At 47.3% G+C, this 27929-nt stretch overlaps 1 protein-coding gene across 4 annotated transcripts in view; it reads left to right on the top strand.

Moving 5' to 3' along the window:
• STK26 (serine/threonine kinase 26) overlaps nt 1-23309 on the top strand; it is a 234213-nt gene extending 210904 nt beyond the window's left edge. For 2 of the 4 annotated variants that reach the window (XM_086918713.1, XM_086918714.1), the window contains exons 11-12: nt 16863-16909; nt 21489-23309. In XM_086918713.1, the coding sequence (XP_086774839.1) occupies nt 16863-16869 (7 nt within the window). In that variant the 3' untranslated portion in view covers nt 16870-16909; nt 21489-23309. The remainder of the gene's footprint in view (nt 1-16862; nt 16910-21488) is intronic. The other 2 variants (XM_086918710.1, XM_086918711.1) reach the window with 1 other exon arrangement.
• Nucleotides 23310-27929: the final 4620 nt, after the last annotated feature.

Below are 27929 nucleotides of genomic sequence, written 5' to 3'. Positions count from 1 at the left end.
ACATCTCCTACCATTTCTAATCACAAATATGGTTTTGCTAAGAGAATGTGTCTCAGGTTCTTCATCAATAATGGATCTTGTAGTCCATAGTTTGAGTAAGGGCTGTCCTCCAGTTAGGTGAATCTGATTGACCAGCGGGTGTTAGGCATAACATGGTCATTTTGGAGAAAATCTCTACAGAGGAACAAGGTAATGGAGATGTTAAAACTGAGTTTCTAAGCATATCAGTCGCTATAGTAGATGGGGTGATGACAGTCCTGTATTGATTTTTGATAGATGTGAGATATTCACAGTGAGTCTCAATGAAGCACAGCATGAGAGCTGTTTCAGAGCATTCTGATACACATACTTGCTGGGGCTTTTTTCCATCCTCTCCTTTGATTTCTGACACCCCATACAACCTTGATTCCATATATGATGCTTTTGGTCACATTTTGTAATGGTCATAAGGTGGATAATATCATGAACAAATGTAAAGATGTGATCTTTGGCAAATCTGACTTTGAAGCTGCTATTTTTCCATTTCAGCAATACAGATCAGAGCCATTTACAACTCACCAGTTTATAATGTCGAAACAGTGTAACCTCAGAGGCAGAATTTCTCCTATAGGAAGGTCAGGTTCTTTGGGCTGCTGCCTGTTGGTCACGTTGATGCCCCGTCCCAGATCTTGTGCCTACGGGTAGGTGACACCACTAGTCAATCATTGACACTTATAGAGCGCGCTACATACCCGTAGGGTCTCAAGGCGCTGGGGGGGGGGGGGGGGGTGCCGCTACTGCTCGAGCAGCCAGGTCTTCAGCTTCTTCCTGAAGGAGAGGTGGTCTTGGGTCAGGCGCAGGTCGGTCGGGAGGGAGTTCCAGGTCTTGGCGGCCAGGTAGGAGAAGGACCTTCCTCCTGTAGTCGCTCTTCGGATGCGGGGGACGGCGGCGAGGGCGTGGTTGGCTGATCGGAGGTGGCGTTTGGGAGCGTAGAAGTTGACTCGGCTGTTGAGGTAGCTCGGGCCTTGGTCGTGTAGGGCTTTGTGTGCGTGGGTGAGGAGGCGGAAGGTGATTCTTTTGTTGACGGGGAGCCAGTGAAGGTCTCTCAGATGTTCGGAGATGTGACTGGTTCGTGGGATGTCGAGGATGAGTCTGGCTGAGGCGTTCTGGATCCGCTGGAGTCTCTTCTGGAGCTTGGCGGTGGTACCGGCATAGAGGGCGTTGCCGTAGTCCAGTCGGCTGGTGACGAGGGCCTGGGTGACGGTCTTTCTGGTCTCGGTGGGGATCCACCAGAAGATCTTCCTTAGCATGCGTAGGATGTTGAAGCACGCCGAGGAGACGTTGTTGACCTGCCTGGTCATGGAGAGGGAGGAGTCAAGGATGACGCCCAGGTTTCGTGCATGGTCTGTCGGTTTGGGTGCGGTGCCCAGGGCGGGAGGCCACCAGGAGTCGTCCCAGGCGGAGGGTGAGGAGCCCAGGATGAGGACCTCCGTCTTGTCCGAGTTCAGTTTCAGGCGGCTGGTCGTCATCCACTCGGCTACCTCTTTCATCCCTTCGTGCAGGTTGGCTCTGGCGGCGGCGGGGTCGTTGGTCAGGGAGAGGATCAGCTGGGTGTCGTCGGCGTAGGAGATTATGCTGAGGTGTTTGCGTACGATGGCCGCGAGGGGGCTCATGTAGATGTTGAAGAGGGTGGGGCTCAGAGATGATCCTTGGGGGACGCCGCAGATGACTTCGGAGGCCTCTGACTTGTACGGTGGTAGGCGGACTCTCTGTGTTCTTCCGTCGAGGAAGGAGACGATCCATTCCAGCGCCTTGTCCTGGATGCCGATGTTGCTGAGGCGCCGTACTAGGGTGCGGTGGCAGACCGTGTCGAATGCCGCGGAGAGGTCTAGGAGGATGAGGGCCGCTGTTTCTCCATTGTCCATCAGGGCTCGGATGTCATCGGTGGCGGCGATGAGGGCGGTCTCGGTGCTGTGGTTGGCTCGGAAGCCGGACTGTGAGGGGTCGAGGGATCCGTTCGTCTCGAAGGCGGCCATCTGCTTGTTGACGGTCTTCTCGATGACTTTGGCTGGAAACGGGAGGAGCGAGATGGGGCGGTAATTCTTGAGTTCGGTGGGGTCCGCTGTGGGTTTTTTGAGAAGAGCGCTGAGTTCGGCATGCTTCCAGCTCTCGGGGAAGGTGGCGGTGTCGAAGGATGTGTTGATGATGTCTCGCAGGTGGGGTGCGATGACAGCGTCGGCCTTGTTGAAGACGTGGTGAGGGCAGGGGTCGGTCGGTGATCCGGAGTGGATGGAGTTCATCGTGCGGATGGTGTCTTCGGTGCTGATCGGGGTCCAGGCGTGGAGGGTGGTGGTGGGGGGTGGTTGTTCGGTCATGGTGTGCGTTGGTTGGTTGTTGAAGCTGTTGTGTATGTCCGCGATCTTGTTGTGGAAGTATGAAGCGAGGGAGTTGCAGAGGTCTTGCGATGGGGTGGTGTCGTTGTTTCCTGCGCTGGGGTTGGAAAGCTCTTTCACGATGTTGAAGAGTTCCTTGCAGTTGTGTGCGTTGTTGTCCAACCGGTCCTTGAAAGCTGTTTTCTTGGCGGCGCGGATCAGCTGGTGGTGTTTCCGGGTGGCAAGTTTGAAGGAGGTCCTGTTGTCCGGTGTCGGTTCCCTTTTCCAGACTTTCTCGAGGGCTCGGCAGTTCTTCTTGGAGCTCTTGAGTTCGTCGGTGAACCATGGGGCCTTCTTGCTGCCGGGTCTGCTAGGCGGGGTCCTCAGTGGGGCGAGTTCGTCCGCGCAGTTGTTGATCCACTTCGTGAGGTTGTCTGCGGCCTGGCTGGGGTTCGCTGAGCTGGCAGGAGGGTGCTGGCTCAGGGAGGTGGCGAGCTGGTCTGCTGTGATCTTGTTCCAGCTTCTGCGGGCGGCCTGTTTCTGGTGGTGGTGGGTCGTCGTTCTCTTGAAGGTGAAGTGGACGCAGCTGTGGTCCGTCCATTGAAGCTCTGTGGCGTGGCTGAAGTCGATGTCTGTGCTGGAAGAGAAGACTGCGTCGAGTGTGTGTCCGGCGAGGTGGGTGGGGGTGGACACCAGTTGCTTGAGTCCCAGGTTGGCGAGGTTGTCGAGCAGGGTGCTGGTGTTGCGGTCGTTGTTGTTCTCCAGGTGAAAGTTGAGGTCTCCTAGGAGGATGTAGTCAGCAGAGGGGAGGGCGTGCGGGCTGACGAAGTCGGCGATGTCCTCGCTGAATTGCGTGCGTGGTCCAGGGGGTCGGTAGATCAGGGTGCCTCTGAGGGTGGTGTTCGGGTTGGTGTGGATCTGGAAATGCAGGTGTTCGGCGCTGGTCAGGGTGTTGTCGGTGCTGGTCGTGAGACGGATGGTGCTCCTGTGGACGATGGCGATGCCTCCTCCCATCTGGTTGGCGTTTCGGTCCCTCCGAACGATCTTGTAGCCCTCAGGGATAGCGATGGCGATGTCGGGGGCTGAAGAGGCGTTCATCCAGGTCTCCGTGAGGAAGGCAACGTCAGGGGCTGTGGCGTCTAGGAGGTTCCAGAGTTCGATGGCGTGTCTGTGGACGGAGCGGGTGTTGAGCAGGATGCACTTGAGGTGGGTGCTGCTGCTGTTCGACTTGGCGGGTGCTGGTGCGAGGCAGGTCCGGATGCAGGAGAATTTGCAGGCGTGGCAGCTGAAAGGTCCGTGAGTACCTCATGGAGCGGCTAGGTGGCATTCTGGGAGTCGGCCGGTGTTGAGTGCGTTGAGGGTGGCGGCGGAGTACGTCAGGCGGGTAGGTCGGGCTCTTCGGGGGCCAGGGGTCCTGGCGCTGGTCGCGATCCGGTCGCGGACGGGCGCAGACGGGCTTACCTTTGGCGCCCCTTCGGCGCACAAACGGCGCGCCCGCTGCGCGTGACCGCTGCGCGTTCGCACGGTCGCCATTTAAGGCGAAGTGCGCGGGTGGGCGGAGCAGCTGGGAGGCGGGAGCGGGGAGGGTACAGAAGAAAAAGGGGCGGGGCTAATGGCGGTGGCGGGAAGCGGGAGCGGGGAGGGAGAGCGGCGAGGTAGGCGGGCAAGCAGGAAGGAGGCAGGCACAATGGAGGTAAAAAACACGAAGAGAAAACGTCACAGAAAAAGCAGGCAATAATACAGGACAAAACGGGGAAAAAACAGTGGAAACACGATCTCGGGCACAGAAAGAAAACAAGCACAAATTTCCGACAAAACGGGCAAAAACCAAAGGGGAGCGCTCAAGGCAGCAGCGAGGACGGCGCAGAGGCAGGCACTGGGGGCACCCGCAGCAGCTGGTGGCCGTGCGGCGCGGGGGTGTCCCACAAGTATTTCTTCTTGGCGTTTCAGAGGATCACTTTTGGCCAAAAGCAAACCATTTATTATTCAATTTTCTCTGTCACACCCAGACATTGTAAGAAATGTTTACACTAATATTGTGAAAAATACTGTTCATGGTGCTTTCTTCTCAAGTCCTCTCTTTCTAAAAAGGCGCATTGACTTTAAAGGCTTGATCCTAGACTGCCTCGTGGCCATAACAAATTCAGCATTGCCACTTTACATAATCAGTTTGGCATGGGGGGGCCTGTCTGTAGACAAAACCTTTAGGAAGTAGACCATATCTATATATCTATATATATATCTATATATCTATATATATCCATATATCCAAGTAAAAGAAGATCCTTGTAGTACTCTTGATGAAAACTTGAGGAAAGCAGACTTGAAAGGAGTTGGGAAACCTGCTGAGACCTGCTCCTTTAGAAATTGAGATACATTCTAGGTTGACCTCTCTAAATGCCAATTTCACAGACCATGAAGGAGGATGCTGACCGATCAAGAAGTACAATGGCAGCAGATCGTTCTGACCAGTTAGCAGTCAGAGGTCATCAAGAATTGGAGAGCCAACTCTGTGCTATGCATTTAAGTGATTCCTGCTAGGCAGGATCCTAAGATATTTTTGGAATCCAAAAAACTGGAATGTTGATGGTTGACTAATTGTCCAGCTTTTTATTGGTAGAGGAAGTTGTGAGGGGGTTACCAGTAGATACCAACACTTAGAGAAAGTAACAATTTTGAATATTTCCTTGGCAGAGTTCGGGGAGTTAATAATTTTCTCAGCTTTAAAAGATGCCTAGGCATTAAGAATCTGTTTTGTAAGAGTGAAAGGACACGTGGTTGTTGGAGTGGGAAGACACAATAGGGGCAGGATAGGGGACCGATGTAATGGGTAGAATGGGGGAGAAAGGAATAGCCAAATGATTGGACCAGAATAATGCTGGTGAGGTTGAGCAAGCATTTGGGTAGTGTTATTGGTAGTACCCTTTACAATCCAGAGTAATCTGGTGAAACCACAGAGATGTTAACATCACAGAGTAACACTAAAAGTAATGAAGATTGTATGCTGGATAAAATGGTATCGGGTAGAGCATTCAGGAACTGAGTGGATAAACAGTAGAAAAAGTAAACTATGCATCAAACACTACTACAGAGTTGCAGGGAAATCGATCGCTGAGGGTTTCTGAGCTCATTTGAGACGATGAGCCACTACTTCTCCTCTGGTACATTGTATGCTGTCCCAGTTCACATGCAAAACCCAGACAGTTGCAAAAGGAGCATAGCAGGAAGAATTTAGATCCACTACCTGAGTATGACTTGCCCAAGTATGATGTTGTCCTATAATTTGCTCTTGCACCCACTCATTCTCTTTGGAGCCATGTAAAAGCAAGAACAGCAGACTTTAACTTCCAAGGGCGGCTCAGGGCATACCTCAGTAGAGGGGAAAATGTCCCTTATGGCAGAAAAATATATAAAATGCTAAATGTGAGAACAGTAAACAAGTTCTTGAATAAGTTTGAGATCCTGCAGTAAAAAAGGAGGGTGGGTGGTCCAATAAAATTACGAAACTTATTAAATGTTTAGTGCCAGTGTTAACTGTTTGTATCGCGAAAATGAATGGACTGTAGTTAGGAGATCAAAACCCATCTTGTTCAAAACCTTTATACATCATTAAGGATGCACAGGATAAAGTACCGTATATCCCCTTGGGCCAGAAAGAACTGACAAGCCGGTTATAATGTGCAGATCACCTCCTCTCAAAGTTACCCTCTGATCAGTGATACTGTCTGTACCATCCTTTCCATAGCCGGCCTGTTTCTTCTAAGGAAACATTTTACAGCACCACTGACCACAGAAATTGCCAGGAGTGCTCCAGCAGCATCCAGCGGAGTTGGAGGCAAAAACTTTTGAGAGCCCTTTAATCCTCTTTTGAGCTGGTAGCTGGCTCAGTCTCGGGCCATATACAAATGCGAGATTATATTGATCATGACTGTTAGAAATGGGGTTTCTGGTTGGCTATGGTATGCACCTAAGCCAGACAGAACCCACCACTCTAGTTAGGGTAAGGGAGTTACACACTTGAGAACCCCCTCTCTTCCCCTTGGCCTCTTTGCACGAGCAGTCACTCTGATCCCAGAGGAAATGTGTAAAGCGTTTGCGGAACACACACACCAGTGACACAGTAAATACACCACAAAAGAGACTCCACACAGTAGTATACGAAAATATCTTGTATATTGTACATAAAACACATTGTACCACAATCACATAAGTTACTTTGCAAACTATGCGATTGTCATAACCTCACATAGATAAGCTATGGTAAAGTGCCTAAAATCATATAGCCAACAAAAAGGTTTTGAAAAAAAGGAGGCAAAAGGCAAAACATTTGGGGATAAACCTGCAAAAAGTGCCAGGTCTAACAGCGATGATGACAGTTGCGAAGTGACCAATTTACTGGAACAGAACATGTTCTCTATTTAACCCTCCTAAAAACAAAAGAGTTACATTTTTCACCGGATGTGAACTTGAGGTAAACCTCGGGGCCTGTGGCAGAGAATGGCTTCTTTCACAAAAGGCCTAAAAAAGCTGAGTATGTTCTCCAGTTGCTCATTCACAAAATATGACTAATCATCTTACTTCTCTTCTTGTTCTTTCCCTACCTGCAAAACCACTTTAGCTCACCCACAAGGTAGCACGTGTGGGATGTGGGAGGGTGTGATCACATCTTGGGGCATGACAAGTCATCACCACAGACCGATGTGACCTGCAGATCAAGAATAGGGTTATGCCCTCCATTTACAGGGGTTACAATCCTCCCAGTTCTGCCTGTTCTCTCTAGTCTTCAGGTGAGTGCACTCACATTCTCGAACAGGAAGCCTTGGCCCTCTGAGCAAGAGATCGGGCAAGTATGTTGCTCTTGATATTTTCATCAGCACCTCACGTTTTGACCGTTGTGGTGTTTGCAGCACATCTGTGTAGGATAGTAATAGCCATGTTCATTTAACTCCATAATTCACTTTAAAGGCAGAATCTTTGCATTTTGTGTACTTCACCAGAGTGGTGTTTGACACTGTTTTCCAGGGCCTTTCGCCTCCTCAGAGGTCTCTGGATATGATCCTAATATTTCTTGCTTTGACAGTCCTTTGTTTGTTGGGTCGCCTGACTTCCTGCATCTTGTTGGTCTACACCCGCTAGCTCATGCATGCCTTCCAGTGGTGTCTCCCTGCTCAGTATTTTCCGTAGTGGGCAAACTGCAGGAAAACATCTTGGTTTCCCTGGAGGCCGCAAAGGACATTCAGTTTTGGGGGAATCCCAAGAGAGGAAGACCCTTCTGGCCTCCACCAGCAGTATCCACTGTGGTGGCTGTTGCCAGCACTCAAGATTGAGGTGCACATCTGAAAGAGTTCGAGATAGCGGACTTTATTCTCCAACTGACCAGGGATGTCATACCAACCTGTGTGAGCTTCAGGCGATTTATCTCGCATGGGAGGCAGTCTTACGATCCCTTGGCAGTTAAGATCCTCCCAGTCAACACGACTGTGGTGTGGTAAGGTAACTAAGACATGGTCTCACACCCTATGTCAGCCAGTTGTGGAGCTCTGGGTGTGGGCTCTGGCCCGGGTTTACAATTATGGGTTGGTTGTCAATCACTTGCAGGTTCCCTGAATGTGAGTGCTGACTACTACCTCAGTTGTCACCAGCTGGCCGAACATGAGGTTCTCTTCCAGGGGATCCTCATCAATAGTCATAAGCATTAGAATATTCCCGCCCATGTGCGAGACCCCGGAAACACTATATTATATGTGCCCCACATATATATACACATATATATATATAAATAATATATATATAAAAAACAAGCAATAGCAGCCAAATCACATTAGAGCTGAAATATGCTGTGAAGAATTTCCACCATACATGAATAATAAGCATTAGAAACAGGAGAAACAACACCAAAGTTTGTTTAGAAATTGTTTTAATGCTCAGAAAGCAGTAGAAATTCTCAGAACTCACTGGAAGCATAGGAAGCTCCCAGGCTGCATTGCAAACACAGTCTAACAAGACTGAAAAGCGAACCTGTAGCTGAATAGCAAAAAACTGACACTGTGCCTTTAAGGCACTCATGACCCCCTGTATCCCATCATGCCCCAGGAGTGGCAGTTAGGCCAGTTGTTCTTTCCGGCTCCTTCAGTGAAGGACCCTGGTTACACAGCTCCACTATTTTTCTGGTTTTTGACAGAAAAATTGCTTCTTTTTGACAACTTTTGCTCTTACTTCGACGTCTTACATCTAGTCAAGTAAGATACTGCTTGTTTTGAGCAGTTTGGAGAGCATTTTCCTATAAAAATGCCTTCACTCTTTGATAAATGTCCTTCTTGTAGCTGCAAGAAGGCCAAGACAGACAGCCACGAGGTCTGTATCGTTTGCCTGCCTGAAGACCATGATCCAGGCACCTGTCCTCATTGTGAGAACCTGTCAGGAAGGACTCAAGGACAGGGAGAGAATTCGCATTTATGGCCTGGCTCACAGAGCTTCGAGAGGGAGATCTCCAGTGAAGAAGGGCTCCAAGAAGACCCATTCCTCTTCGATGAAGAAGTCTTCACACCCTTCAACTTCAGCGTAGAGCTCGGCGCTGAGAAAAGATCCACAGGTGGGATTTTCCTCTTCGAAACTGCCGTCGACGGCGGGCTCGCCGTCGGGAGGAAGACCAGGTACGTCGAAGGCACCGGCTCCGTCGTCGAAATCCCCTCCGCCGTCGTCAACCTGGCGGCGATCGGCGTCGAGGAAGGCTACTCTGCCGCCGTCAACCGAGCGACGGTCGGCGTCGAGATCCATTACTCCTCCGCCGTCGTCAACCAGGCGACGACCGGCGTCGAGGGACGTCACCTCGCCGTCGTCAACCAGGCGACGACCGGCGTCGAGAAGTGTGACTCCGCCGTCGACAGTGGCTCGTCGATCGGCGTCGAGGACGCGGTCTCCGTCGGTGCGGCAGCAGCGCTCGGCGTCGAGGGTGCCCAATACCCCTCCGGCGTCGTCGCACATGCATTGTACGTCGAGACATGGATCTACGTCGGCGGCTGGCCATCGCCGTTCGACATCGAGGCAGAAAGCTCCGTCGACGACAGGACGAGGTCGTTCGACGTTGAGAGAGAAGCCTCCATCGACGACAGGACATCGTCGTTCGGCGTCGAGGCAGAGGTCCCCGTCGGCGACCGGACACCGCCGTTCGACGTCGAGGCAGAAAGCTCCGTTGGCGGCTGCTCATCGCCGCTCGACGTCGAGAGACTACAGACACTCTCATGGACATTCGAGGTCGAGATTGTTTGATCCTCCGACTCCTCGAAGGCGTTCGACTGCGAGAAAAGAACGCTCGACGTCGAGACACTCTGATACGGTCATGGTGACAGAATCTGCTTCTCACCATTCATCTTATCGGTCCTCGGGCTCCTTTACTGCGCATTCAAGGTCCAGAAGCCCTATACACAGGACTCCTAAACGTCGTCCAGATCCTTCAGCGGGGCACATCAGACTGTCACCTAGATGGTACAGGTCCTTGGATCATTGGAGAGACGAGGGGCCTACCAAGCGTATGCAGGAGTATGCCAGCCCACACCACAGGTCCCCTCTCCAAAACCTGGTGGAGGAGATGGACAAGCGTAGCCCTCCCAGGCGCACATCCCCTGTGACGCTACCCACCAAAGGGCCAAGAAGGTCCCGTTCGCCTAGAAGATCTAGATCTCCTACAAAGGAACCTAAACTGGAAGGTCGGAAGAGGTCTGGACCTCCCCGGGGCAGATCTCCCATGCGGTCGCCAGCCAGATCCCCCAGGGCATCCCGATCCCCTAGAAGGGAACATCGGACAAGAGATCGGGTCAGATCTCGCTCCCCTAGACGGGAGGAGCGCTCTATGAGGTCGCGGGAGCGGAGACGCAGTTCTCACCATCGACATAGACGTACTCCGTCTACCTCCTCCACTTCATCTACCAGATCGTCCAAGAGGGACTACTCACCGACTTTGACGGACAGTCCAACGTCCAGGTCCTCCCCAGTGGATGATATTGGCACGTATCTGGACGTTCTGCAGAGAGGTGCGCTTAAACTGAACATCGAAATGTCTGTCCCTCAAGTAACGACAACAGTCATTTTCGAAACCTTGCACAAGAAGGCCATCTCCAGACCTCTGCTGCCTTTGGTTCCGGGGATTATGGACCCTGTCAAGGAGGTTTTCCTAACCCCAGCAGCAATCAGAGCAGTGCCGGCATGCATTCAGAAGAAGTACAAACCGGCGGCTTCTGACCCGGTGTTTGTGAAGTCTGACCCTCCGGCAGACTCTGTCATCGTGGCAGCGGCAAGGAAGACACATGCGGTTGCCGGTTCATCTTCAGTCCCGCCAGATAAGGACAGCAAGACCCAAGACTCCTGGGGTCGGAAGGTTTGCAACTCTGCTGCTTCCACTCTTAAGGTCGCCAGTGCAGCTGCGCTCCTGGGTCGGTATGACAGAGCCTTATGGGACTCGATGGAAAGATTCAAAGCCAAGCTACCGAAAGAGGACCAGCAAGACTTTGAGGAAACTGTTACGGAGGGGTGTCTGGTGGCAAACCAGATGATCAGCACGGCCGCGGATGGGGCGGTGCTTTCGGCTCATTCCTATTCCCATGGAGTTTGTGCCAGAAGATCGGCCTGGTTGCGCCTTACAGGTCTAAAACCGGATGCTCAGCATCGGATTCTAAATCTCCCCTTTTCGGGTTCCGCTCTCTTCGGGGAACACGCGGACGAAGAGATGACCCGAATGAACTTGAGCTGGACATGGTGAAGGCGGTGGGCTTGGAGAAGAAAAAGGAATTCAAGCGCCGCTTCAAATCCAACAGGGGGAGAGGGGCCCAACAGAGGGTTCAAACCCCTCAGTGGTCCCAGAACAAAACTCAAGGGAAGCCCCAGTTTCGTGGCAAGCCCAGCAGGGGCAGGGGAGGCCACCAGCTGTCCTCCAACACCACGAGAGGAGGTAAGGCCTGAGCAGTGGCTTCCTCGGACGCCGTTGCCCACTCCAGTGGGAGGAAGTGCTTTGCAACACCTGGCAGAGTGGGTCAGCATCACAAGAGATCAGTGGGGCTGAATATACTGCGCAATGGATACAGGATACGTTTCCGTGCTCTTCCAAAGAGCATCCCTCCGAAGAGCTCTTGCCCTCACCAACTGAGCTTGCTCCGACGAGAGGTAAAAATCCTGCTGCAAAAAAGAGCGATAGAAGAAGTTCCTCTCGCTCTAAGAGGAAAAGGAGTTTACTCCAGATATTTCCTTGTCCCCAAAAAAGATCAGGAGGACAAGTTCAGACCCATACTCGACCTACGACTCCTAAACAAGGTTATCGTCAAGGAAAAGTTCCGCATGTTGGCGCTTCACCAAATATGTCCTCATCTACAAGCCGGAGATTGGATGTGTTCGGTGGATCTGCAAGATGCGTACTTTCACATCCCGATTGCGCAACAACATCGCAAGTACCTGAGGTTTGTTTTGGGACACAAACACTACCAGTACAAGGTGTTACCCTTCGGTCTCAAGTCCGCACCACGAGTCTTCACCAAATGCATGGCAGCGGTGGCGGCTTTTCTTCACAAGAAGGGTCTCTTCGTTTACCCATATCTGGACGACTGGCTCCTAAAGGGTCCATCTCCGGTACGGGTAACGCAAGATCTGCATCTGTGCCTGCAACAGCTTCACAGGCTCGGCCTCCATGTGAACCTGGAGAAGTCAGTCCAGCGGCCTACGCAATCCATCCACTACCTAGGCTCCGTTCTGGACACAAGCGTGGGACGAGCGTTTCCTTCGGAGGAGAGACTTTCTTCCATGAACCTGAAATGCGGGATTCTGCTAGAGTCTCGACCTCCAACAGCGCGACAAGTGGCGTCTCTACTGGGTTCCATGGCGTCCTGCATCTTTCTCATCCCACACGCCAGGCTGAGAATGCGTCCTCTGCAACAGGCTCTGGAGGATCAGTGGGACCAGGCAACAGGTCGTTGGGAGGACCGAATCCATCTTTCCCAGGCGACAAAAGAGTCCATCAGATGGTGGACTCGGAGACACAATGTGATGGTGGTAGTGCCGTTTCATCAGCCCATTCCGTCCCAATCTATAGTGACAGATGCCTCCCTGCACGGCTGGGGAGCACACATGGGTCCGCTTCAGATTCAAGGCCGGTGGTCTGCGCAGGAGCAGACATACCACATCAACATGCTGGAACTCAAGCGGTATTCCTGGCTCTCAAAGCGATCCTGCCAGCGATCACATCCAACTCAGTCCTGGTTCAGACGGACAATACGACAACCATGTTCTATCTGAACAAACAAGGAGGCACAAAATCTCGCCCACTGTCTCGAGAGGCTCAGGCAATATGGCATTGGCTCCTCGCTCGAGGTCTCACAGTAGTGGCGGTGCATCTTCCGGGCGAGTTGAACGTCAAAGCAGACGCACTCAGCAGGCACTTCGAAGATCAGCCAGACTGGGTGCTAAACGACGAAGTAGTAGAAGAGCTTTTTCGTTGCTGGGGACGTCCATCCATAGACTTGTTTGCAGACGACGAAAACACCAAGTGCCACGCCTTCGCGTCCAGGTTCCACAGACCGGGGACGCAGGGGAACGCTCTTCTGTTGGATTGGGCAGGGATGTTCGCATACGCGTTTCCTCCCCTAGCTCTGATCCCGAGGGTGGTTTCCAAGCTCCTCAGGACAAACATGGAGATGATCCTGATTGCTCCAGACTGGCCTCGGCAGTGGTGGTATCCGGACCTTCTACATCTGTCTGTGTGTCCACACAAACGACTCCCTTGCAGACCAGACCTGTTGAGCAAAACGAACGGGAGGATAATGCATCCCAACCTCCCATCATTGAACCTAACAGCATGGCTCCGGAGGTCCTGCAATACGGACATTTGAACCTGCCTCCAGAATGCATGAGCATTTTGAAGGAGGCTAAGAGGCCGTCCACGAGAGCATCCTATGCCTTCAAGTGGAAAAGGTTTTACTTGTGGTGTAGGGATCATCATTTGGATCCGATTAAGGGGCAGGAGGACGTCATCTTACCATACCTCCTTTCCCTCGCAACAGCTGGTTTGAAGTACGCTTCCATTAGAGTGCATTTGTCAGCTATTGTGGCTTATAGGAAGTCCCCTGACCAGGTGTCTTTCTTTCAGGTTCCAGTGGTCAAGGATTTCCTCCAGGGATTGAAGAAAGTGTATCCCCCTGTGCGAAATCCTTCTCCTCCGTGGGAATTAAACCTAGTTCTATCTATGTTAATGTCTCCACCGTTCGAGCCCATCCACAAGGCTTCCTTACAACATCTCTCTTGGAAGGCAGCTTTTTTGGTGGCAATTACCTCTGCACGCAGAGTCAGTGAGATACAAGCGCTCTGTGCAAAGGAACCTTATACGGTATTCCACCATAACAGGGTAGTACTAAGGGCTCACCCATCCTTCTTGCCTAAGGTCATCTCTGATTTTCATATAAATCAGTCTATTTCCCTCCCTTCCTTTCTTCCAAATCCGACGACCCCGGCCGAGCGGTCACTTCACTCCTTAGATCTTAAAAGAGTGCTGAAGTTTTATTTGGAAAAGACTAAAGGGATTAGGAAAACGGACCAACTGTTTGTGAACTATGGTGCAATGAGAACTGGCTTTCCAGCAGCAAAGAGGTCCATTTCCAGGTGGATTGTCTCTTGCATTAAGTTGACCTATCAACTAGCAGGAAACCCTTTGTTGATGTCTCCAAAAGCGCATTCCACTAGAGGGAAGGCGGCTACAGTGGCTTTCTTGCATGACGTTCCCATGTCAGAAATATGCAAGGCCGCGACCTGGAAATCAGTGCATACCTTTACGAGGCATTACTGCCTCGACTCTGATTCCAGGACTGACACTCAAGTAGGGCAAGCCTCCTTGAGGAATCTGTTTGGGTAGTCTGTTTTGTCTACTCTCGCTTATTGATGAGATTTCTGTCTTATCTTTCCTTTGCCCGCAGGGATGAGGAGAGGCTCGCTATTCTATTCTAATGCTTACGACTATTGATGAGGATCCCCTGGAAGAGAAGGATTAGTTACTTACCTGTAATCCTAGTTCTCTTCCAGGGGTATCCTCATCAAAGTCCTAAGCAACCCTCCCGCCTCCCCGGGCAAAGGATACTCTTTAATAAGGAGATATTGTTAACCTATGTGTTATTGGGTTTGTTTTTCAGTCTCCGAAAAGAACTGACCTAACTGCCACTCCTGGGGCATGATGGGATACAGGGGGTCATGAGTGCCTTAAAGGCACAGTGTCAGTTTTTTGCTATTCAGCTACAGGTTAGCTTTTCAGTCTTGTTAGACTGTGTGTTTGCAATGCAGCCTGGGAGCTTCCTATGCTTCCAGTGAGTTCTGAGAATTTCTACTGCTTTCTGAGCATTAAAACAATTTCTAAACAAACTTTGGAGTTGTTTCTCCTGTTTCTAATGCTTATTATTCATGTATGGTGGAAATTCTTCACAGCATATTTCAGCTCTAATGTGATTTGGCTGCTATTGCTTGTTTTTTATATATATATTATTTATATATATATATATGTGTATATATATGTGGGGCACATATAATATAGTGTTTCCGGGGTCCCGCACATGGGCGGGAATATTCTAATGCTTATGACTTTGATGAGGATACCCCTGGAAGAGAACTAGGATTGCAGGTAAGTAACTAATCCTGTGTCCCTATATAGAAGTAGTTTAGTGCATCTTTTCCCATCTGTTGGAATGCTCACTGTCTGTTTCTGCTAGGTGAATCACGTCATGTGTATCTTGGGCATGAGTTTGCTATAGCCACTCTCTGGTCCTCGATCATGCCATCCAACACAATATATCTGCCATTTGGGGCAGCATGTTGCTGGTGGAGTTAAAAGGTTTTATTCTGATGTGGACTATCTTAATCTTCTAGCAAGACTCTTGAGTGTTATGCATACCATTTGATGGTAACCGATACAGTGGTATGATTCCCTTGATTAATAGGTTTACCATCCACATAGTGCTGGATTATACTTCACTGTCATTGGCAGATAAAGTAGCTGTAATCAAGCTGGTGTTACGTCCTAGGCTACTTAACCTTTTTATGAATATCCCCATTCCTTTTGTGAACAGTTTCTTCACTTATTTGAGAAGCCTACTCATTAAACATCTGGGCGGGTAAACAGCCTAGGATTAGTTGGAACACTCTCACACTGTCATAAAAGCTCAGTGGGTTTGAGGTTCTTTACCCTAAACTGTATTATTTGGTAGCATAGTGCAATGTTTATGGACACTGGTGCCACCCAGATGCCAGACTGCCATATTTGAAACCTGAACGTGACCAGACAGGGGATATCCCACAGGACCCAACTAAAATAAAGACAGAGCGACCAAATGCTTAGCACGGAATAAACTGAGCCAGCGGGTTAGATTTCTATTAGTATGTTCTCCTGCGATTCCAATAGCACAAAACCCTCTCATACTCTTGACTGCAGAATGTCTTGCACATCAACCATTAAGGATAGCTATTTTAGAATTTGGAGAATCCTATTCGCTGGGCAACTTAACACTGGTAGTCTCTGACAATTTGGAAATGTTGCGGTCCCTATGTGACCAATTTATGCTGGATTGAGCAGTACAGTAAAAACACTTATCCGGATTCCCAGACTCCCTAAAGATTTTGCACCACTAACCCAGGTTATCCGGTCTCCAGATGCTACAAGGTGAGTTTCTTAACTATCTGCTATGTGTTCTGCATTTCATGAGCATCGATGCACATGCTAGGCTAGCTTGGGAAGTAGATCTAGATGTCGAAATTAGATTAACAGTGGATATACTGGTGAACTCAAACCAATCTGGTGTTGGTCAGATGTCGTAGAGATAATGAATGACTTAATCGAGTGTACAATAATTTACAAACGTTGATTGTATTGCTGGGATATGTGAAAAAGGTGCCGCTTGGGGTGTTTAGACTGGCTGCAATTGTGATCCTGTTAGCCAAAAGGATAGCTATGAAACTGATGTGGTAAAATTTGCCCCGAGCAAAACAGATTGGCTTGAAGATTTAGCACAACGTAATGACAGGAGTGAGAGATTACTAGCCTCCAATTTCAATGGCTAAAAATATCTGGAGTCCATTGCGACTTTTCATAGCCCAATTGCATCAGACTGGACATCCGTTGGAAGGTGCTCATCAGATGTCAAAGGGCTCAGGAATCCACTGCCTCTTCATACTACCATATTGCCCTACACTTGTTGGGGGTAAATGCATGCTGTTAAACCAGTGCATCACTAATATTGTTTGGATTGGGCTATGCGTGATGCAACAGTGGAAAAACAAAAATGACCCTCCGTGTTATCTATGGAGGCTTCAGTTTTCTGGATCCTTAACATTATTCTGGTATTGCATATTACTATTGTAAATATAATTACTGAGAAGTATACTGAAATGGGAATGGCTTTAGACAGCAGAGTATCCCAGTTGAGTGACATCACACTTTGATCTGTTTCAGTGCTTCCTAAACGTTTTAGAACAATAACCCATTTTTTTTTTTAGAACGTAAAAGTTTCGGGACCCACCTAACTTTAATGGACATAAGGAAGGCAAGTTTTTTTTTTTTTTTTTTAAATAAAACTAAAGCATTGTGTGGCACCACCCTGACATTTACAGAAGACACATTTTCCATTGAAATGGGCTCTAAATTAGTTTTACTGCTAAAACTATAAAGCACACCAACCATGTTTGAATTTGTTTGAAGTGAATATTTTTTTGTGCATCTCCCAAGTAAAGTATCTTGATTACTTTCCTTCCTATTAAAATTTGTTTCAAGCACACCTTACAATTATAAAAAAAAGTGATTCATTTTCTTTTCTTACTGCTGAATCTTTACAGTTCATTAACAGGTATGTACATGTTTTGTTACAAAAAATGACATCCTACAAACTTTGCTTTCACACTTTTTAAGCCAGTAAGACTGTCACATAATTCACTTTACTTTTCTTTCTCAAAGGTGAGAGGAGCATTTAAACACCAATCCTCATATCTGATAGAGACTACTCGATGCAGATTCCTTAACGTAGAATTATCCCCCGGCGTAAGACTGGATCTGGAAAATTTTCTTTGCCATAGCATCTCTGCACGCCGGGGGGTGGTACCACGTGACTCCGCACTGATGGCGTCCGCAGGCCTGACGTCAGCAAGGTCACATAAGCCCAACCTGGGGTGCCAACGTCAGTTTTTTCTCTTTTCTGCATGCAAAGCGGATCCGGATCGTGTCCTGGCCTGTTTTCAGGCCTTCTTTTTGACGCTTTGCGTTGAGGAACAGTGTGCAAATGCCTTCGGGCTTCAAGACTTGCACCTCATGTGCACATCAGATGTCATCAAATTTTTAAGTGGTATTTGGGTGAGCACCATGACTCGACGGACTGTGACGCCTCTTTCTGCGCCTCAATCTGAAGTCACGGCGGCAGCGCCAGATGAAATTGCTGTTGGCCCGATTGTCCAGGTCGGTGTCGTCCTGGCGTTCGTCCCCTACCTCGGAAGCCAGGAGCCGCCGATTCAGTCTGCGGCATCGCCCTTCGCCATGGCTCCAGGGGTGTCGCTCGCCGACTGGTAGGTCCTGCAGCTTGTCTCCGAGGCTTCGTCACACAGCGTCCCTGCCTCGCCGCAAATCCCTACGGGGCTCCCTATGGCGTCGCAGGAGGTCGCCGGGACTCTGGGCTTGTCCCAGAGTTCCCTTCGGATCTCTGAGCGGGCGGCTTCCTTTCCAGAGACCGAGCCGGAGCCGAAGGCTTTTCTCCCCGGCGGTGCCACAGGTGGAGGCTGGGGACTAGGGTGCTTTCCCGAGTCCCTCTCGATCCTCTATGCAGGCAGCTGCCCCATGTGAGGTCGAGCTGGTGCCTTTTCGGCACCGTTCCTTAGCCGAACCGGCTCTGACCCCGCCCCATTCTCCTAGGGAGCATGTGGTGGTAGAGGTCAACTCTGCGCCGCCAATGTCCACTCCGTTGCCGATCGACATTGAGCCGGCGCATGTGGCGGGCTCCACGGTGCCGTGCTGGCGTCAGGTCCTTGATTCGTCTCCAGAGGTTCCTTCCTCTCCGGAGACAGGATGACACATAGTTGCTTTTTCACCAGCATCTTCCAGGGAGGGCTCCTCGCCATCCCTGCAGCCTCAATCCTCGGACCCTCTTTTCCACAGCTCGTGGTTGGTACCTCCACCGGCTTCTCCGCCTTCCCCGGGGGTCCCTCAGGTTCCTCACTCGTCCGTGGATCCCCCACCTTTCAGGGCTGGCCGCTTCCCCCTAGAGCTGGACATGGGGACGGATGGCTCAGTTTGCAGCCGTCGCCCACTGAGGAATTGCTTTCTCCCCCGCGGCGCCCTACGGAGGCTTGTGTTGCCTTTGTTCGGGCTATTTCCACGGCCACTGGCATTTTTCGAATGGGTGACCCTGTCACCCCATTCCCTACGGATAATCTCTTGGAAGACGCAGTATTCTGCTGATGCGGTTTATTTAATTATTGTCTGGGCATAGCTTGCGCTGCTCCAGGAACTGTCATTCTCAGTATCCGCTGCATCGCTGGACTGGCTTTGACATGCCGTCTGTGGCGTTGTGCTGTGGTGTTTCCGCCCTTTTTTGTCTTATGTTTCGGCCTGGTCCTCTGCTGGTGTCCCAGGGAGGGGTAGGATTTCTTGGTATTTTCCTGTGTTCTGGTTGACTGTGTAGTCCGTCCTACGTATTTCTCTTCAGGATGGTCCCACTTCTTTTCGTGGGTTGATTTGTCTGGAATGGTCTCCCTTTAGCGGTTGTTCTGGATGTCCCTGGTCTTTGCCTTCGACGTGCGCTCGGCTTGGTCTGGGCGTTTGGCTTCGTGGTACTTGCCGGCTGTGTACGCCTGCTCTTTCTGGTCCGCAGCTGGAGGCCTTGGCATGTGCTCTTTTGCTCCTGCCTCTAGTTCTGCTGGAGCCTTGCAAGACAGCGTCTTTCTTCTCACGCCTGCCTGCCTTGTCCGCTGACTCGAGGCGGAGGCCGGTTCAGCTGTCCCCTTCTCTGTGTGTTCTCCTGTGGAGGGCTTTGTCTCCATTTCTACCTTTTCTCCTTGGAGTTTGGGGTGATTCCTTACTTCCTCTGTACTCCTCTGCCGTTGTCTGTACCTCCAGGACTTTCTGGCAGATGTCCCTGGTAACTTGGATGGGCTTGGGGTATCCTGGCCTCCCTTCGACTCGTCCTTGCTTCCATCTGCTTGTTGGGGCTGTGCCACCCTTCTTGTCCCCATTACACATCCACTGCTGGGGCCCTGTGTTTCTTCCTACTGGGAGTCTCTCTTGCAGGCCCTCCACCTCCCTTCTGGGTATGGTTAGGGTATCTACTCTACGTTAAGGAATCTGCAGCTAGTAGTCTCTATCAGATGTACGAGTTACTTACCTTCGGTAACGATGTATCTGGTAGAGAAGACTCTAGCCGCAGATTTCTTCATGACCCACCCTTCCTCCCCGTTCTACGAGGACCTTCAGCTTGGTCTTCTGCACTCGCCTGCGAGTGCCCTCTTTCACTTCCTCCCTAGTGGGATTCTCATTCTGTTTGTTTGATTCACTTCTTTCTTTCTCGTGATTGGTTTGTGCGTTCATGGGTACTTCTGCGTCCCTACACCCTGGACTTCCAGTGTGGGGCCTACTCATGCTCTTTTCCCTTTTTCATGGCTTGAACTTTGACTACTCTGCAGTCCTCTGAGTTGGGGTCTCTTGGCTGTGCATCGACCCTTAGCTCTTTACAGGGAATGCGCCTCTCCTTGCTGGTGTTGTCTTGGAGTTATTAGTAGTTACTCTTCTGTTCTGGCCTTGTTGTCCCTCACTGTTTATAGACTGGGGTTGCAGGCCCTCTTTCGTCTGCTGTGACGATTTTCACATGCTTTTCTGGCCCCAGGGAGCGTGTTGTATCTACTTGCTGGGTTGCTTAGAAGTAGCTCTGCTCTGCTCTTCCCTTCTATGACCTTTGGTGCCACAGTGCCCGGCACTCTCCCAGATGGTGCTGTTCCTCACAGTTTGTTTCTTCCCTTTCTGTCTGATTTTTTTCGCACTCTGTTCCCATATCACTGTTTTTGTTTGTGATTGCTCCGCATTGTGGCGCGGAAAAGTTCTCCGGAGAAAACGGGCATTGGCCCGCCGGGGTGGGGCTTATGTGACCTTGCTGACGTCACGCCCGCTGACGTCAGGGCGGAGTCACATGGTACAGCTCCCCGGCACGCAGAGATGCCATGGCATAGAAAATTTTCCAGATCCAGTCTTACGCCTGGGGATAATTATACATTAAGGAATCTGCAGCTAGAATCGGCTCTACCAGATACATAGTTACCGAAGGTAAGTAACTCGTACATTAAAAATAAGAAGAAATTTGTCAGAAGACATAGCCTGACAATTAATTCCTGTTATGTAGCACAGCAAATGTGACTAGATAAATGCGGAATTTAAAGGCATCATTATTTATTGTTTGGACCTTCGCAACCCACCAAAAATTGGCATGTGACCCGCAGTTTGGGAAACCTGCATTATTTTTGCTCCAGTTTTATAATTGTACCGTGTCATGTTGATTTAATATCAAATACATTTATTTTTAAGAGATGTACCTAAGCTGTAGACATGCGTAGAAGTCCAAAGTGGCATTTTGCTTTTCAGTGTCATGTCCTCATATCCTCTTTGTGGCACCAACTTGGGGTGGACTGCTCTTTTGTATAAAAAAAGCTAGCAATCCATACTCTTTTTGCCCCAAATAAGCTGAAAAACCTATTTGATGAAGCTGTTAATATTGATTAGGGTGAATTCTCCTTTATAGTGTCTTGCTTGTCAGTTTGCCCAAGCGTTTGGGGGAGTAGCAGGTTTCTCACTGCAGTGACTATTCTATTCATTCTCTTGATTGCTGTTTACATCCAGATAATTTGACCATTGAAATCCTTTCTCTGGTCTTGGGTTTAGAGAGAGAAAAAGACTGACAACTAGGTACTGGCGGTGAGATTTGGTGCAGCGGAGTGCTTTTGCACTCCCTGCGGCTCAGGCCTTTCTAAGGTTTTTATTTTGATAATTTCAACAAATAAGAAATGGACTTCACTTATGCTTACTCTTATGTTAAAAGTAAACCTGATATCATTTATACAAGTTATTAATACTAACCTTTTCATTCTTTGTTACAGATTTTCTGTTAACGACTCTTCATAATAATCTATCTCAAAGTACTCCACTGTTTTTATGGACCCAGTGAAACCCACCAAAACTACTTCAAGCTTGGCAGTGCTTAGCTCATGAGCTCCTTGTGCCTTTTGGATCTTTGCAAACCTATTGTGGACTATAAGGAAGATGACGATTTGAAGTTTGGAAAAATCTGCTCAACAACCTTGTGATGGTGTAAATGGTTTTATATTTTCAGGAAATTATTTTGTAAAGACTGCTTAATTTTAATATGGTCATTTCACCTTTGTTTAGTTGGTCATGTCAACATATAGATTTGCTTTTGGGTAACAATGGCTAAATTAGTAAGGTGTACAAGTACAGTATATTGCTGTGATCTTTGTCGCATAGTACCTTCATGGAACGTGCAGGTCTTTTGTATTGCTGATAAGTTTCTGTTCAGATTTTTTGACTCAATAACAAGTTATGTCCATAAACATAATATGAAGTCCTTTTTTAGAAAGCAATGCGGAGTGTCCAATAAAAATAACAAGGCATGTTTCTTAAACATTTATGCCTGCATGAATATTACTTAATTTTCAGTTGATAAAACATTAGGCAGCTCAATGATTTATACTTGTATGAGAGCAATGTATCTTAATGTTTTGCAGGTAAAATGCGGCAATTTGATGTAGGACATATATGCATCTGGAGTGTTCAAAGTTGTCAACTACATTCTTTTTGATTAGCAAATTTAAAGCAATATCTTTGGATCTTCTTGGCAATAATGGGAGAGGGTTAGAGACTCAGTGTAATTATTTAACTATTGTAAATGGCATGCTTGAGGGAAGCTTTAACATCGTGCATTCTGTGACCGATACCAAGCAAGCAGGTAAGGATAGACAGTAGTAATACAATTCCGCTCCTACTGGTGGTCACTTACCTTGTAAAATATTTAGAAAATAATTCCCTTGGATACACAGCATCATCATTGTTAATTTTGTCAAATTGTAAATTAAATATGTTTGAGTCATTATGCAAGTAACTTCTAGATATTATTTCACCAAAATAGCACTGGGCAGTAAGACAATATTTTATTTCCTTTATAAAAATTGACTGTAAACTTGCTTTTGATTATATATTTATGGTACTGCTAGATGGGTCATATCATTTGTCATCCCAGTATGTATATTGTGCTAAAAATTTGAGCTGGGAATGTATTTCAGTACTTCAAAGTTTTAGCATTGTTGGTGTAAATTTTTTTTATAAAGGCTGGGTGTGTTTATTTTATAGTTCAGACCTTCACATTTTGTTTTTGCACAAGACATTTTAAAATATTCTGAAATGTATCTGCCAAATATTGAAACAGTAATGGTGTTGAGTACTGAATTTTTAGTAAAAATTTGCCATTACAGTGTTTTTATAAATGGGACACTTGCGAAAAATGGTGTGGTTAGAAATGCCAAGGACAATTATTTTCAATGGTGCCTACACTGTAAAAATTACTTTTAACTTGTTTTAATTTTAAAGAAACATTTGTTTAAAATATCATCTGCTATATAACAAACTCAATTACAATTTATATCTGAGAGAAAAATAGTTCTGAAAATAGTTTTTGAAGACAATAATGTTATGGATTAAAGCATATTTTTATAAGTGTAAAAGCAGCAAAGGTTGTAAATAAGGTTGATCTGAAGCTTTATAAAATAACCTCATCACAGGCACAAACTGTAGTGCTCATATATCTTATGTAGTTGTTTCTCTTGTAAATCTGTTTATAGATTAAGCTTATTTCAATGTTTTGGGGGATTTTAAATGGTTTAAGAATAAATATTTAAATTCTGCTACCTATTGTGATTCATGTTTGTTGTAACCATAAAATTTATGTTTGTAGACCGTTAGCAAGTATGCCAGTCTAAGTTGCATTTAGCTTTACCAAAAGCCAAAATACATTTGTGTGGTTACAGTGGTTACAATTTAAGATTCAAAACTAAAACGTTTCAATTTCTGTCCATTTCTCTGACTATATTAATCTCCCAACGACAGCTCTTCCAGTGGTTTCTGTAACTAAGGTCTGTTTTTGGGTCACATAATGTTAGTGTAGTAGCATTTTAGGCCCCGGGTGCTGCCTTCACCAAATGACCGACCCACTGCCTGTTATTGGGCCTAATTGTCTGATGTGATAGCTATTTATTGTTTTTATATTTAGACTTTAGATCCTTGTCTGTTCTTATCAATAGCTCCCATTTTACATTGGTTTACTGGATGTGGGAACAGGCAAGAACTCATGTGGAAGCAAATTAGCCCCTACTGCATGCGTACATTTTTGCTGTCAATGCAGTATAATAAGTGATGCCGCTCCAATCTGAGGTGCTTGCTTTCTATCTCATCACATTGTAGAGGGCGGCGTAAGTTTGGAAGAAACTTTTGTCAAAGATACTCTGAGGAAGAAATCCGGAAGACTTGAAATGTCAAAGTGTTAAAAGTGGAGAAAATAAATAAAAACTGAGGATGCTGGCAAGAACGATTATGGAGTATGGTAAACGGGGAGCGACCAGAAATAATAAAGTGCTAGAAGCAGGAATATAACAGTATAAAGGGAACATGAACCAAGTAAGGGATGAGGTAATACATAGGAGGAGAAACGCCAATCAAAGAGGGTAGATTTGAAACTAAATACCAGGGTAAATGGGGAAACACCTATAAAAGATATAAATAAGGCAAAACTGGGAGTGACCTCTGCTTCTCACCCAAGTTCATTCAGTCAAAGTTCCATATTTTGCTTTCCTCTGAGTACTTCCTTCCTTGCAAAATTACCAGGCTTTTTCGGAAGGGCACCAGGTGTACTACCCCAGTACCCTATAACCTTCTATATAGTGTCCCTTAAAAGGGAAGTAATGATGAGAAGACCCAATGCAGAAGGCCCAGTTAATAAACACTATTAAGTAGGATCGTATCACACCTACCTTCAAATTGTATTCCTGATGAAAAGCTTCTGTGGACTGATAGGTGGTGCCATCCGCCTCTGTCATAAGCCCATACCACCCTATACATGATGATACAAAGCCAAATAAGGTTGTCACTCCTGTGTGCTAACATCAGTTTGATTGTGTTCGGAACGCTTCAACACTCATCCAGAGCCATGCTCCTACAAATGTTTAGCAGATTCTGTAAAGATCGTTTCTTCAATTAATACTAAATTAATCTAATAATGTAGCAGGAATGTTGCTACCCAAGACTTCAGGATTCCAAATCCTGCAGCAAGTGCTCCCTGAGGCATCTAAAGGCAATCTGCGAGCAGGCGGACAAATCCTCCATGGGTGAACACAAAAAGTGGTTCTAATCACGGTCATCATGTTCAAGGAGGTCTAATGACAAGTCTGATGAAAAAGCAGAAAAATATAAGTGAAGGCTTTGACTTCCAGACACTCCTTCTGACAAGGGGGGTCACACACTTCGTTCATGGAACCCGACTCAATCTTAGTCTACATCATAGCTCAATCTGATTTTTGAGCAGCTGTTGCCTAGGTTTCCTGGGATGTTAACTCTGGGAACAGTGGCCTTTAATGATTGATCCTATTTGGAGTCAGCGTGCATTGAGTCGGGCTATGCTTTTGTTTTTCTGCCAAAGACCTTACTGAATGTTGCTCTATTAGTGTCTCAACTGGTTTATCATAGATGCTGAATCAGCTGGCGCTAGTCCTGGATCAAATCTTTAATTGAATAGAGTTTCTTCTATTTGTTTGCTATACAATCACTAATGCTCAGCTATGTGTTGAGGTGAACTTCCCTGTAGCCTCCCACTCAATGCCAGTTTCAGAGGGTGGAAGTAGTTTTCTGCTCTGATTCTGATGTCATTCATATGACTGATGCAGTTTTGCACGACTAGGATGATATGGAGGAGGACAATTTACTTTCTCTACATTCTACTGATGCAATATAGATCTGGACAGAAACAACACCACCATCCTTAATCACCTGCTTTAACCATTAATTTTCCACATGATCCGCCTTCTGTAGTCGTTAGAAGAGCTGCAGAAGTGTTTAAAATTCCTCTTAACTGATAAAACAAATTCACCTACTGAAATCTGTCAGCCTTTGTCATCTACTTTTTTTCCCCTTTTGACTCTCAGCAAGGCTTTGGTTGAGTACGTTGCCAAACCGCTCTTTTCATTTTTGGATCCCCAGACGTCTTTGCTTGTTGCCGTAGACTGGCAGATGGTGACACAAAAGTACTGGCACAGTATCGTAGGCTTGAAAACCTTGTGGTATAGGCCTTTAGCTGTACAGTTAACCCAAATTTCTATCCACCAGTATCTCCAGATCAAATATGTTGATACAGTCAAATGTCGCTGGCAGCTTAACGCTGCCCGCTTTTCTCCTACCCTTTCCGCATAGGATATAAAGTCCATTTGTAAAACTTCACATGCCATTTCCCAAATAGCTGAAGATGGTCTGGTCAAAGCCAAGCAGGTGTAGCGCTCTGGTGTGGATTTCAGACACTCTGTTGCTTATGATATGGGAACCAGTGTCCTCATCTGTTGGCACAACTGGATGCATCAGATTTTCTGCCTAAGTCTGGACTTCATTGATTAAAATGTCCTTTGAAGGTATCTGGCTCGTTGACCTTGGAGATGTTTAAGAATGGTTGTGTGAAACTGCTTTGTCAGAGGTTAGATTCCTCGTCGCATGAGTTCCACCAACAGTATTGGAAGTTCAAAAGTTATTCCACAGGCTTCATCTCCTGCTACTGTCTGCTGTTGCAACCCATCTTACAGCACAGGCAGACTTTTTGGGTGTTTAGAAGCAAACATTGTCCTATTTTGTCCCTTGTTTAAGTAAGCTCACCACTTTTCAGCACAAACCATTCGGCTAACAGTTTACAGTACCACAGTGTGGATATGTGAAAGATTGTCTGCCTCTAAGGCATGGATACAAGCAAACATTTTCCCAGGGGCCAAAAAACTGTATTTGACGTGACAGAGGGCTGTATTGATGCCAGCAGGGTTAGGGGCAGTAATTTGGTCGTAGGGGATGCGGAGCATGTACATGGTGTGGGCACGGAGTCATGGAGGTATTTAGTGAGTTTTATTTCATATTGGCCTCTAAATTAAGGCTATTGTCTGTAGAAGAGTCCTAGATTTGACAATGCTTTTTATTGCTGCATCTGACTCGGTCCCTCTACCATACCTTGGGGTAAGCCTTCTCTTCTTGCTATCACTACCTTCGGAGAGTCAAGTGTTCAAAGCAAGTTAATTCATTATTGAATTGGAGTGAAATGGAATCTTCGGGCCGCAGTCTTTTTATATTCTTGTTCTTTTCTATGAAACATTAAAAGTACTTAGGAACAGGCTCTGTTAAGGCCTCAAGTGCTTGAAAAAATCCTTGCCAAAACCCTTTCAACAAGGTGTGCAATTCAGAGGAGGGAAGACCTAAATACCCTGGGGGATGACTGGAGAGGTTTAGCCATCGCACTAGGATATGTGATCTTTAATCTTGGCTTTACCACTTTGCCAAAATATTCGGGGGGTAAACTCTATGTAAAGTGTGGGCAAGTTCCACAGCGCAGTACTATTTCTTTGGTGAAAGTAGTCTTGTAATCTCAACATCCGAACTACTCGCACCCAGTTGTGTAATGAGCAAAATGGAAGCAATGGAACCTGAAGCAGTGTTTTTAATTAATGCATCTCTTGTTTCGACAAATTTTGTGCTCTTGAGTAATCACCTTCTGAACAAATTTCTCTACTCTTTATATTTTTTTTTAACACGTTTGTGTTTTTAAATTTTTTTTAATGATACGGAAACTTAGATCAAACTAAACACTGATCATAAGTAACAAGTACTGTAACCAACAATCATTTGATTTTACCTAGTCCTCAAGGTCCACTCACTAAAATATGGTGAAGTGAGAAGATTATGAATCTTGCAACAAGGAGCCCTGCACTGTGGTGCTAGTATTTCTGCTTCACCAAATTGTTTGAAAAAAGTGAAATTGTATTCTTTCTATCCTTTTGTCCCCTTAATTGTCATGGTCATACAGGTGGGTGAGCCACTGAAGACTCAAGCCAGATGCCTCTGTCTCCGGTCAAGGCTCTCCTTGATCCTCCAGCCCAAAACAGAGCCTTCATGTGACTTCTGCCTGCCACCCATGCTCTGACCTCATGCGTCAAGAATTAAAGATAGAGTATTAACCTTTGATGTAAAATGAGTGTGAAAGAGAGAGGCCCATCTACTGGCCGATGTGAAGCCAGAAAACCTGGGATGAATCCCCACTGCCCAAGTGACCAAATTAAGTGATCCCAGGCAATTGTTTTATTTTACTTTCCCTCTTTTTACTTCATTATCACAAATGAGAGCACCTCGAAATGCTGGAGTTCATGATTTGCACTGTACAAAACATTCTCTTGTGTTTGATTTGATAAATGCAGTTTCATGTATAATACACATGACCACTACCTCGCCTCTTG

Source organism: Lissotriton vulgaris, chromosome 4_1, assembly GCF_964263255.1.
Source record: "Lissotriton vulgaris chromosome 4_1, aLisVul1.2, whole genome shotgun sequence".
In the NCBI taxonomy this organism is placed as follows: Eukaryota; Metazoa; Chordata; class Amphibia; order Caudata; family Salamandridae; genus Lissotriton; species Lissotriton vulgaris.
Note: the sequence above shows the minus strand (reverse complement) of the source record. Positions and strands in the feature narration are given on the sequence as shown.